General features: G+C 34.8%; 1 protein-coding gene across 3 annotated transcripts; it reads right to left on the bottom strand.

The window, feature by feature from the left end:
• Positions 1-1,532: 1,532 nt before the first annotated feature.
• LOC110114408 (homeobox-leucine zipper protein ROC2) lies at positions 1,533-11,505 on the bottom strand. Of its 3 annotated transcripts, none has more exons than XM_020847274.2 (12): positions 11,016-11,505; positions 10,178-10,442; positions 9,968-10,085; positions 8,770-8,958; positions 8,210-8,659; positions 7,947-8,048; positions 7,253-7,456; positions 6,975-7,149; positions 6,592-6,863; positions 6,081-6,176; positions 5,601-6,006; positions 1,533-2,062 (listed from the first exon to the last, which is right to left on the bottom strand). In XM_020847274.2, exons 2-11 carry the CDS (start codon positions 10,324-10,326, stop codon positions 5,626-5,628), a joined length of 2,136 nt encoding a protein of 711 aa, XP_020702933.1. In that variant the 5' UTR covers positions 10,327-10,442; positions 11,016-11,505; the 3' UTR covers positions 1,533-2,062; positions 5,601-5,625. The 3 variants fall into 3 exon arrangements, with proteins under 3 accessions (XP_020702933.1, XP_020702931.1, XP_020702932.1); XM_020847272.2 differs by having other exon boundaries at positions 10,178-10,413; XM_020847273.2 differs by having other exon boundaries at positions 5,601-6,003; positions 10,178-10,413; positions 11,016-11,503.
• Positions 11,506-12,160: the final 655 nt, after the last annotated feature.

Raw genomic sequence — 12,160 nt, 5'->3', positions numbered from 1 at the left:
AATTGTTTAAAATTTGGTTGTGAATCTGTGTTTGTCATCGTGTGTGTGTATAAATATAAATAAAGATAGAGAGAGAGAGAGAGAGAGAGAGAGAGAGAGAGAGAGAGAGAGAGAGAGAGAGAGAATGAATTCTTTGGCGCAAGCAAAGAGTGAACTATGGAATGTCTTAAATAGGTGATTTTCTCTCTTAGGTGAGGATCAATGAGATTTTTCTAGCAACAACAATGCTCTCAAGGGTGCCTCAAAACGATTACATGAGGATTCTCAACACCACCCAAGAGGGACAATGCCTTTTTCAAATATTATAAAAATTTTAAATTTATATGAGATGTACTATTTTTTATTGTATATTATTGCATTTACATTCTTACAATTACCACATGTGAGGTATGACAGTAATTCACCTTACAAGCCCCAAGATTTGTGCATTAAAACGAAAGTGAATGGATGTCAATAATATGACTCAATGTATGCTAGCAATTTGTGTAAATAACCTTTAGGTTTCTTGATGTTATAAAAGGAGATTAATCTTCAACTTGCTGGCCTCCCTAGTTTATTAGAGATTTCAAGCTTCCCTATGTTTCTGGGAGACTTGCGAGGAACTTGCTCATGCATCCATATGTACAAGGCATCCAATCCAATGCCTTATGATTATAATAAGTTTTTTTTTTCTAAAACTCTTCTTAAAGTGAACTTTTAATGAGAATCTCAGGGCAGAAGGATGATGACCCCAGAAGATAGAACTTCCACATTATTAATTCTTATAAGAAGAGTCTTTAGACAGAAACATTTGTAGAAATAATGTATGTTAAGGGCCTTGATCTCCAACCGAATGTCATTTGCCAGTTTGTAGCTCCCACAAGCTACTCTCCATCCGAACGACAAATGAAAACACATTTATACATTTTATCTTAATTGGCTTAGTATAGTGCGACGCCAATATTGACATAGCATTATTCACATAAACGCATTTTTTTAATGTGGGAGAATGAAGATGAAAAAGAATATACACAAAACATTCACTTTTTGTGTGTAAGAAATGGAATTCGATTGGAGATGAATCACTATTTGATATGACTGTTACTATATTTTTGAAGTAGAAAATGGATTGTTCGGTTAAATATTCCCTAAGTAAGCTTTGTCAAAGGTTGCTAAACTGATTTTGTTTACGAGAATTTTTTAAAGAAAAATAACTATATTGCGAGTAATTTTGCTCTGCTAAATTTTATTTAAAAAAAAAAAGCAAATTTTGCGTTTCACACCAAGTTTTCACCATTTAAGCGTAGTGAAAGCTGCTGAAACATTGCATTTACTGAAAAAAGATAAACATTTCTACCATTTGTAAGCTTTGTACAATGCCATACCAAAGAAAAAAAACCAAATTCAAATAACTCCAAGCAGAAATTGAGACAACATTCATATAGTTTATAGGCTTGAAATACAGCCCAATACAGTAAAACCACTCATTTTAACAAAAAACTGAAGTTAGTTCCAGATGACAATTATTCTAATACTTTCTCTTTTTACTGCAAATTCAATTAACTCATCATTCTATCTTAAATAATTAAAATTAAGAAATCATTAACAACAATCTTGCTAACACTTCTGCAGATTAACACCACTAATATGATTATGATTAACTGCTAACATGCAAAGAAGAAAATAGTAGTTCTGACAAATGAAATCCCTCACAAATTACTCCAACATAGGATGACAATGCACAAATTTGAAGAAGTTATATGTTGGTGATCAGTCTTCCAGAAAGAGAGAATCCAATAGAGAGAGAGAAAGAGCTACTGGTAGAAATTAAAGGGAAATAAGTGGTTTTTTTCTTGTCTGCAAAAGTACAAAAGGGAAGGAAAGGGAGTAACAAAGAAAAGGGGGAGTCAATACCCGAACCAACACCCTTGCATGGTGGAGTGCTCAATATTTAAACTTGATTTTTAAGGTTAATATGAACACACCACGTGGCAAGGATAGTCTGAGGTGCGTTCTTGACTACTTCCGACATCCAATAATTTCTCTGGCTATTTCCTGTAAATCTTTTGGTCCTCTTCAGATCCTGTGAAACCAAAAGAAAACAAAGTTCAGAGATGATTAATAGTGTAGTTAGTTCAAATAAGAATTTAAGATAAATTTTATAAAACTATAATTAAACCATCATATATGGAAGATCAAAGTTATTAGTAGTAAGTTTACTGTAATTACTAATAATATTAAAATGAATGTGTGCTAAATCTTGCAAACACTTAGTGCTATAGCATAAAATCAAAATTAACAAAGAAATTAAAGGGAAATAAGTGGTTATTTATTGTTTGTTGAATCTTACTTTACTTTTTTTGGCCTTGACACCAATCTATGTAAAGTGATATAAGAGGCCGAAAAATAATTTTCAAATGAAGTGAAATTCAACCACCCATAGATTGGAAACTCTCTAGTCTATAAATGCAAGTTATGTACTTTTGTATTGAATTATTGTCAAAATAAAATAAATTTTCTTGTACAAATCTTTAATAGGAAAACTTCTACTACTTGGAGAAGAAAAATTCTTGTAATTTTATGAACACAAAATTTATCCTTTAGCTTCCTTAAACCTTCTTTCTCTTCCTTGACAAGTGTTAGGACTACACCTCCTTAAACATTATTCCACAAGCTATCACCTTTAATCCTCCTGCAAGTTTATTAGATTCCATCTATCATCCTAAAAGCCTACTAACTCAGTTGGATACTGACCTAATACCAAACATGAGAAAGGGCTCGACCTCCCTCTTCAGCCCAACTACCCAAGCCTCCCCCCTCTTCCTCAAAGTTATCATCCAATCCACCTTCATACCTCTCTCTCTCTCTCTCTCTCTCTCTCTCTCTCTCTCTCTCTCTCTCTCTCTCTCTCCATCCATTAAAACATCAATCCACTCCATTCAATAACTCCATAGTATAAACTGTATCATTTGTCCAACATAAATTAGGACCTAATTCCAAACCTTAATCTGTCTCAACTCAGCATAATGGTTGGGAGCATTCACTTACACTGCATAGTTCATAGGTTTAAGGTATTGCACATTTACATGTGTTCATGGTTGAATTTTTCGTAATTATTAGGACTTTCACCTCACCAATGAGCAAGCTAATGCCTTCACCATCAAGATCCAATTGGGGCCTCCATCACTTAGGCCCTCTTTGGTTTGAGGTAGGAGAGGAAATGAAAAGAAAGTAAAATTGGAAATGGTAAAGGGATTAAAAAGAATTCCACTTGGTTAAAAATAATTAATTTATTGTGATTATTTCTAATAAATTGAAATCTCACTTAATGTGACAAAGAACTACAAGATTTCAAAGCAACTAATGTTTAGACTAAAAACTCCTATAATTGAGTTTGAGATCATAAAAATTTTAATTTTTAGTTTACCCTAAAAACTCTAGTGTGGTTAGAAGAGCCTAGTGATAAGTCTAAATGTGCTTATCGAGCTCTAAAAAGCATAATAGGAAACATCTAAGATCATTTGGGCACATAATTCATCTTCCAAATTTTGTGTTCTTATAATTGAAATTGAATCAAAATAATAAATGAAAAAAGTCCAATTTCATTCAATTTTAAATTCATTAAAGCATTAAGATATCCAAAATATATAAAATCATCAAATGTGATATATATTTTAATACCATATGACGGAGTGCCTAAAATCAGCATAGAAATGATCATAACACCCCCTAATAAAATTCATATTTATATACATTCAGGGAGAGAATTTTCATTTGTGAGAAATCCAAAATTCATAAATATTTTAGAGCTTTGCCCATCATTGCCCGACATTGATTGTTGACAAGCACTAATTGTCAAAATTTCCATATAACATTGTTCATCGACCAACATTAACACCCATGATCATCACCAACACTTATCAGAAACCACTAGTCAACATCGATGCCCATCATTGCCATTGATCTGATGATGCAAGTTTCGGCTAACAACAATGATCACCATCATTAATATTCAACTCATGTCAAGTATTGAAGTTCAATTTCCATCTTCTAAGTTGATTGGTTCCCCCTTTTATAAGGAAAATGATAGGGTCATTACTTTTAATTTAATCATGGTTGAACTTCTGATTTTTCTCGTCAATTGTTGCCACTGACATCCAATGTTCATCTTTTTAGTGACACAATCTTCACTTATATTAAAAGAATAAATGAACTAACTTCTCATCATCTTGGAATCATGATATTCCCCATCGATCATCATTATCTGGCACTTGTAAATGGCTATCATCTTATGCCATTTTATTTGTCACTCATCCTTACCTCTTATTAAGAGAAGATCAGACCAACAGTCAATTATTTCCCCACTTTTGGCATTCCACGGTATTCATCATCTAATGCTTACAAGGTTCCACATTCATCAACCAATAATGTGTAATGCCCATCTTATTGATTGCACAATCTCCCTTTCTATTAAGATAATGATCAAGTCGACCACCATTGATGCCTGAATTTCAATGCCCAATATTATTTGACGGCTAATGTTTATTGCTATAGCATGTCTCTTACACCTCTAAACCCTTCCTACTATCACCATAGAAGATCATTTCCATTGTTTATGCTTATAACATTGTATTAACACCTCTATAATTTTGGGGAAATATATCATTTGTAATCTCTAACTCATACTAATGGAGTCAATTCAATTAAGCTTCACCTGATTATTTTTTCTTTTCATTTTGAAATTTTTACTAGAAAAACAATTTATATATGTGTATGCAGGATCTTCATGCAACACTAGGACGATAAACTCCATATACCACGATGAAAAATTCTACTATACAATACTTATCATTTTCTAGAAGTGTTGGATAAGAAAGTATTGTTCAATAAAAGTAATTTTGTTTACATGTCTTAGATATATAAATCCAATTAGATATTAATTATATTGGAATAAAACCCCCACTATTAAAATGTGAAATAAAATGCATTTATATTTCTCTAATTTCCTCAAACCAAGTAAACCTTTAAATTCTTTCTTTTTCACTTCTCGAAATCCAAGAAGATTGAGACAGGCCAAACTAAAAATCAGAAGTTTGATTTTGGTGTTGCATATATTGTGTATATCTAATTTATATTGAAGCCAAATTTTCCTGAATCATAAAAGAATGTTAGTATGGATGTATATCTTTATGCCTGAAACTTAAATCTTTAAATAACATTAAAGACCTTATCCTTGATCCATAGTGAGATACTAAAAAAAAAGACCTTGTCCTACATATGAAGACCATTCATACACTAAAAAATTAAACTAGTGCGTTAATCTCCATTTAAAAACCAAATATTTCCTACTGCATGTCACAAGGATGAAGAACCTTAGATTTAGGCTTCGTTTGGGACGGTTTTCTTTTTACTTTTTAAAGCAGCTTTCTAGTAAAAAAATTTTAATTTTATCTTAGAAAATTGTTTTAAGAAGCAGTAAGAAAGCCGTCCCAAACGAAGCCTTAGCCCTCACAAACTTCCAAAACTAACATGAAGAAATCATTCTAATCCTTCAAACAAATAGCAAAAGCATAACTACATATATAATTAACAACACCAACAACTAAAACTTTCCTACTTACCATTGATTTGTAAGAGCCCTTAGGCTCATTGTGGGTTTTCGCCCGATACAGCAGCCTTGATCCTTTCCACAGTGCATGCAATTAGGCTGTTGACCGTTGCAACCGAACCAAGCGAGAGCTTTGCTGTTGGTATTGAATCAACTAGTATCTGGAATGCCACTGTAAGTAGGGAACCACCAGAACCAACTTCCCCAATTCCACTTCCACCACCTTGAACTCCATTCGAACCATCAGGGAGGATGGCGAAACCTGAAGGCAAGAGAGCCACATAGTCGGGATCGCCGCCATTGAGAACTACATTCATGGCAACCACATCAACGGGAGCATAAATCACATAGGAGCCTGTGGGATCAGTACAACTCTCTTGGAGTATCAGCATATTGCTTTGATTTGAATTTGTGCTCTGCTATCAGAAAAAAAAAAAGATGAAATCAGGTAAAGTTACTTTCTTGATTGTTTAAAAATTTTAAAATGACTTACATTAACACGGAGGAGGGAGACACAGTTTCCATGATCACGACCATTGGCAATATGAGCCATCTCTTGAACTACACCGCCGTTTGAGAGGATGTCCCACTGTCAGTGTTGAAGTGTCATGAAGTGATGAAATCATCATTCATTAGCTTCTATATAAAGCTTACAAGAAGAAAACATTTAAAGGCAAGTTCTACACTAGTTTCTCTTCATTCCACGCTAACAAAAGTAAATAAATAAAGAGAAAAGTTGGCTAAATCACATAAAAATCACATAAAATCGATTTGATACTGATTGGCCAAGAACGAAAATTTAATATCCTTGAGGGATACTTCTTGATAATCACAACATGACTATTCTCCTCCAAGTCGGATACAAATTTTGTGCGTTGAGGATTTAGTTGTAGCAATGACAACTTATTCAATTCCTCAAATTCTTAAATTTTGTAAATGCGATAGCAGAGAAGATTCAAATGTCACTTGAACAAATCCAAGCAAATAATGCTAAGCTAACATACCTCGCTGCGTGAACTTTCATCACGGAGGAAATCAAACACCCTTTTTGGAGACACAGGAAGCCAAAATGATGTTGCAGCATTTAAAACAATACCAGGAGGCCTTCCTGGGTCATCAACACTTTTTCGTGTCATTACCCTCACATCTTCTGCTCCACTTCCAGACAATGTAGTCCATTGATGAGTAGTTGAGGCACTCACCCCTCCACAAAAGCTAAGTACCATCCTCTCTGCCAGCTTCAACATGCTCTTCCTCCCCTCTGGTGTTGTTATCACTGTTACATCAATTGAACAGACAAAATTCACACACTAACACAACTGTTAAAACTCATGTGTTGCTCATGATTCATTATGAACATTTTTATACAATATTGTTGCATACTTACCTCCAATTTCTCCTGAAGGAATGCTACTAGCCATGACACTTGCAAGGCGTTCACACTGTCGATCCAAAGTAGAAACCCACCTTTTAGCCCCAAATGCAATGCCTGAGTTCACTAATGGCTTGTAGATACTATGAACAGACCTATCATCAACTTCAACATGTTCCACCCAAATCACCTAAACAACATTACAAAAAAGTTTTACCATGATCATAAACGATATTGCAAGTTATAAACTAAGCAAGATGTGTAAATTTGAATACTAAAGCTATGATTTCCACCTTAGAGTAGCCATTAGGCATTTCTTGTATCAAACATCCTGATGGTCTTCTTCGACATCTCATCAAGGCAGTGCTTGGGCGAAGACCATCCAAGGAAACATCGACGACAGCCCAGGTTCCATCTGGATGCTGCTTGCAGTATCTAACAAAGTAGCTCTCACGAGTTGGAACAAGAGGGGATGGAACTTGGAATTCAGCTGTCATCTGAATAAAAGAGCGAGTCATATAAGTATCGATCTGAATACTCTTAATATGAGAAAGAGGAAGGAAAACTGCTAAGTTCATTCTTGCATAGATGTCTAAACTGTAATTCAAATGTCATATACTGAAAAACATATGAGATAATTAAATTAACCAACCTTCATTAACCACTGAAAACTATAGAGAAGATGTTTCAAACGCGATAATCTGAGTTCTGATATATGAAAGATTAAGATAAGCATGAGCTCTACACTGAGGCTTTGTTTGGGACGGCCTTCTTACTGCTTCTTAAAATAGCTTTTTAGTAAAAAATAAAATGCTTATACTAAAAAGCTGCTTTAAAAAACAGTAAGAAAGCCGTCCCAAACGATTGAGTTAATCAAGAGTCATGTGTACAACTAATAATAATAATAATAATAATAAAAAACAAATACTGGGATGATGACTGTTGAAATGTAGCACTCGGCTATTAAAAAAATAAGCAAAATCATACCACTTGCAATGCACCGTTGTAGTTTCCTGCCACTCCAGTTGATAATACCTCGAGAGTCATCCCCCTCGATACAATGCCGGAGAACATTGTCGACCATTGATTCTATAAGGAGTAAAAAGCATTAAATTCTGATAAAAGAATTTATTCTTACAAAGTAAATAAAAAACTATGTAAAAGCACTGTAAATTTGTGTCTCTTTCAAAGCAATTTTCTCATATAAAAGCTCATGAAGGATTTACTAAATAAATGAATTAGCAACATACCGGATCCATGAGAATCTCAACCAGATTAACATGGCTCATAATCACAACCGCCGTTTCCCTGGAAGCCTCCGACTTCAACCCAAAAGGCTTGGGCCCAATCCCTCTTGGAAAATTCTGCACATACTCTTCTTCATTCAGAATCTCATTAGCTCCATCCAAACATGGACTACTCCACAGTGGTTCTCCAAGCTGAGCCATCCTGATCAGTTCTTCCATGGCGGCAACCGCTAGCTCAATAACCATGGGCTTGTCAACTTCCGGCTGGCCGGCAACGGTCCTTAGTAGTTCAGCGGCGGAGAACATCTCGCCACCCATTGTTGGAGAATGAAGACCGAAGCCGCCGACGCCGAGATCCAAAGGTGAGCGAGATGGGAGAGTGGGGGAGAGGAGTGAGTATGAGTTCATTGGCTTGCCTACGTATTTTGCAGCAATGCCTGAGATTCTGTCAATCTGGGAAAATTATTCATCATCATACTTTGTTTCTCGTTCTTCATATATTTTTGATTATTAAGCAGCTAGCCCAAAAGGATTAGAGTTAATTAATTAAATCGTTTAATTACCTCTTCTCTTAGCCTGGCGTTCTCAATCCTGAGGTGGTGCTCATCAAAAGACATCTCGCCAAGGGCTGCAGGGCCGCCGCAGTTAGGGCAGGAGGCATTGCTCAGAGCCTCCTTATAGCGGAGGTTCTCATTGCGTAGCTTGTCGTTATCAGATCTAAGCTGTGAATTCTCTTGCCTGTCATGCTGTGTCTGTTTATGGAAGAAGAAGAGGAGATATTGATTAATACTTTAAATTCATAGATAGTTAAAAATAAAGAAGTTTCAGAACAAGATAAGCAAGTAGTACTGCTATTGTTGTTCAATTGGAGATTAATTTTTTATTAACTGTAGACTAATTTGGGAGAAGATGTGAAGATCCAGTGGGAATCTTGCTTTATATCTGCTCAAAAGCATTCGATTCTATTAGCTTGTGAGGAGTCCAATCGGATCAGCCCGTTTACAAGCCAACTTTGGTTCACTTATTTCGAACACTTATTTATAATATTATTTTCAATTTATTCTTTTGAGCTTCTTTATTTTTTGGAACTTGCATAGTGCCTTATCCATGTATGTATAAAGTGGCATAAAGACATTAATTTAAATATAAAATATGATTCTAGTTAGTTTTTTTGGGGGAATTTTGGTCAATTAAATCAAACTCACACACACATCACATACGTACACTAAACTCGAATCCAAAACTATCATCTTGATTGATAGTTAAAGCTCTCAAACAACATACCAAATTGAGCCGCGTAGTACGTAAGATTTATTTGATTCATGAATTAATAAATCAAGTTTGATTCTAGCTTGAGCTTCCCAATTATAACTGGCTCATTAAAGTATACTAGTATAGATCCACGATAAAATTAGATTTATCGAGTCAAATTCATCGTCTCAGGCCTCGTTTGGGACGGCTCTCTTACTGCTTCCTAAAGAAGTTTTTTTAGTACAAAAAATTTTTGTACTATAAAACTAATTTAAGAAGCAGTAAGAAAGTCATCCCAAACAAAGCCTTAATTAGAATGAATGTTTAAAACTAGTACAACATTCAATAATTCACTATTATATATCTCATGCCCTAACCCTAAAACTTTTGAAAAATTAAAAAATGTAATAATAATAGAATGCATTTTATGAAAAAATAACCAGCACACTAGAGAATCATGATCTAAACCCTAGCTATTACTACTTAAGCACATTTTAGAGTTTTTCATACCTTCATTTGTGTGCGTTTGTTCTGAAACCAAAACTTCACTTGAAGAGGCTCCAATCCCAGCTCCCTGCTCAGCTCTTTCCTCTGCTTGTCATCTGGGTGCGGGCAGTCCTTAAAGAAACTGAACAAAGTATAAAAACCAGTTACTTGGATTCTAGCTCTTACATGGAAACCCTAGCTAACTTGTGCAGACACTTCATATAGACATCTTACGCTTCCATTTCCTGAATTTGGTGCTGAGTGTGCCTGTGGTATCTCTTCTTCCTCGGCCTCTGGTTGGGGTCCTGTTCATCGCCGGAGGCACCCTCGATGTTATCACTGCCGGACTTGCTCTCGAAGTCATCTTCTCGAGTTCTGATCATCTCGCTCTCCGCCGTCGTTGTCGCTTGTGTGCTCAAATCGACGAGCTGGTGTTGAAGAGGGAGTTGCTGGCCTTCCAATATGTTGGTCTGCAGGTTAGAAGGAAGAAGTACAAGATCTGCTTATGAATGAGAGATAGTAAGTATAATTGGCGTATAGCATAAATTCACATCTTTATAGCACATTTATTAATGTAGCATGTTGTATATATTATATTAAATATTAATATTTTAAAATGTTGTTAAAAAATGTAGTGCACAATGGGGAAAAAAACAATATTTCCCCTTAAGTAAATTAAAAGGGAACAAAGCCTCATTCAGGAATGGCTTAGATCTGTTGCTTGTGATCCTTCAAACTACAAGTTTCACAGGAAATTAATGAGGAAGGTGATCAAGATATATTTAATGGAGTAGATCTTAACAGACTAAGAGAAATGGAGCAAAACCTCTCTCTCTCTCTCTCTCTCTCTCTCTCTCTCTCTCTCTTATTTAGGTTGCATATGTATGAAGTCAAGAAAAAACACTAAGCAAGCTCAACTGCAAGGTTGAAAAAGCTTTGGCTTATCATTCCTTCCTGCAGAAACCCTAACACTTTGCAGGCTAAGCTTTATATTAAAGCATGGAGATCATGAGCAAACTAACTATTAAAAACAAATAAATAAAAAGAAATGACTAGGTTTGACTCTACTGACCTGAGCTAGGGTCAACGCTGAAGAGTTCCTACCGATCATCGAAGGCACATGTCTTGACGGAATCATGATGCCGGCGGGCATATTTTTGATGCACCAAACCCTAATTTCTTCTCTCACTCGTGAACGACCGTTCACTTTCTCTCCTCTCTTTTTCCATTTCTTCACAGCTCAGTTCTTCATAGATTTAGGAAGAGGAAAGAGAAAGAACAATATCAACAGAAAGCTGAAGCAAAAAGAGAGAAAAAGATAGAAGAGGTAAGATCTACGTGAGTGCATGCAGAGGTGAGAGAAGAAGTTGATACTGAAAAAAAGTATATGAAAAGGCTTTGAAGGATGCCATAGGAGAAGTGAAAGGATTTGCAGAGAAGGGGAAGAGGAAAGGGTGAGGAAGAAGAAAGGAGGAGGAGGAACAGGTGAAGGATGTGGAAGGAGTGCGCAGTTATTGCAGAGCGTATTGAGAGGGTGCAATGGCATTTATTGAGAGGATGGTGTTATTGCTCAAGAGAGAGAGAGAGGGAGAAAAAGAGAGAGAGACTACATACGTTGAAATTTTTGGGTAAAGGGTATTTTATGAAAGGGATGAGAACTACCAAACTCCAAAGACAATAGTAAAATAGAATCATGAATAATACATTGTAGAAATTTGTTACCGTGAAATAGTGAGGTTATTGTTAATAATAATAATAATATTATTATGACTCAATTTATTCTTTTAAATTTTGATATAGATGAAAACATAATTTCTTGAACTACAAAAAATTTTAATGTTTAAAAATAGCTTCCTCTCTAACAAATATAATAGTCCATAAATATTAGCATGGCTTTTATTTATAAAAAAGATTTTAAAAAAAATTAATATGAAGAGGCCTTACAAATCTAAGAAAATTATTTATATTTTAGACTATTTTACTTACATATCTTGTTTAAAATATTATAACATTTTTTTGTAATATAAAATAATGCATATTTATAGGCATAACACTAAAGTTTTTTTTAAGGGAAATATTAATTTCATTTCATCAAATAAATAAAGAAAAAAATTCTTAAAAGGGATCAAAACTCTTTAATGCTCAAAGAGGTACAACAAAAAAGAAAAAGGAAACCAAATGAATAATAGTCCCCAACTAGGATTAAACTAAAAAAAG

Source organism: Dendrobium catenatum, unplaced genomic scaffold (assembly GCF_001605985.2).
Source record: "Dendrobium catenatum unplaced genomic scaffold, ASM160598v2 fragScaff_scaffold_1280, whole genome shotgun sequence".
Taxonomy (NCBI): Eukaryota; Viridiplantae; Streptophyta; class Magnoliopsida; order Asparagales; family Orchidaceae; genus Dendrobium; species Dendrobium catenatum.
This window is presented reverse-complemented; position numbering and strand designations above follow the sequence as displayed.

Coding starts and splice junctions, on each gene's coding strand:
- LOC110114408 (XM_020847272.2), bottom strand. CDS start 11,096: ATGCCCGCCGGCATCATGATTCCGTCAAGACATGTGCCTTCGATGATC. Junction 8,660..8,769: donor ACGCCAGGCTAAGAGAAGAG/GTAATTAAACGA, acceptor TAATTTTCCCAG/ATTGACAGAATCTCAGGCAT. Junction 7,457..7,946: donor ACAACGGTGCATTGCAAGTG/GTATGATTTTGC, acceptor TCTTTTATTCAG/ATGACAGCTGAATTCCAAGT.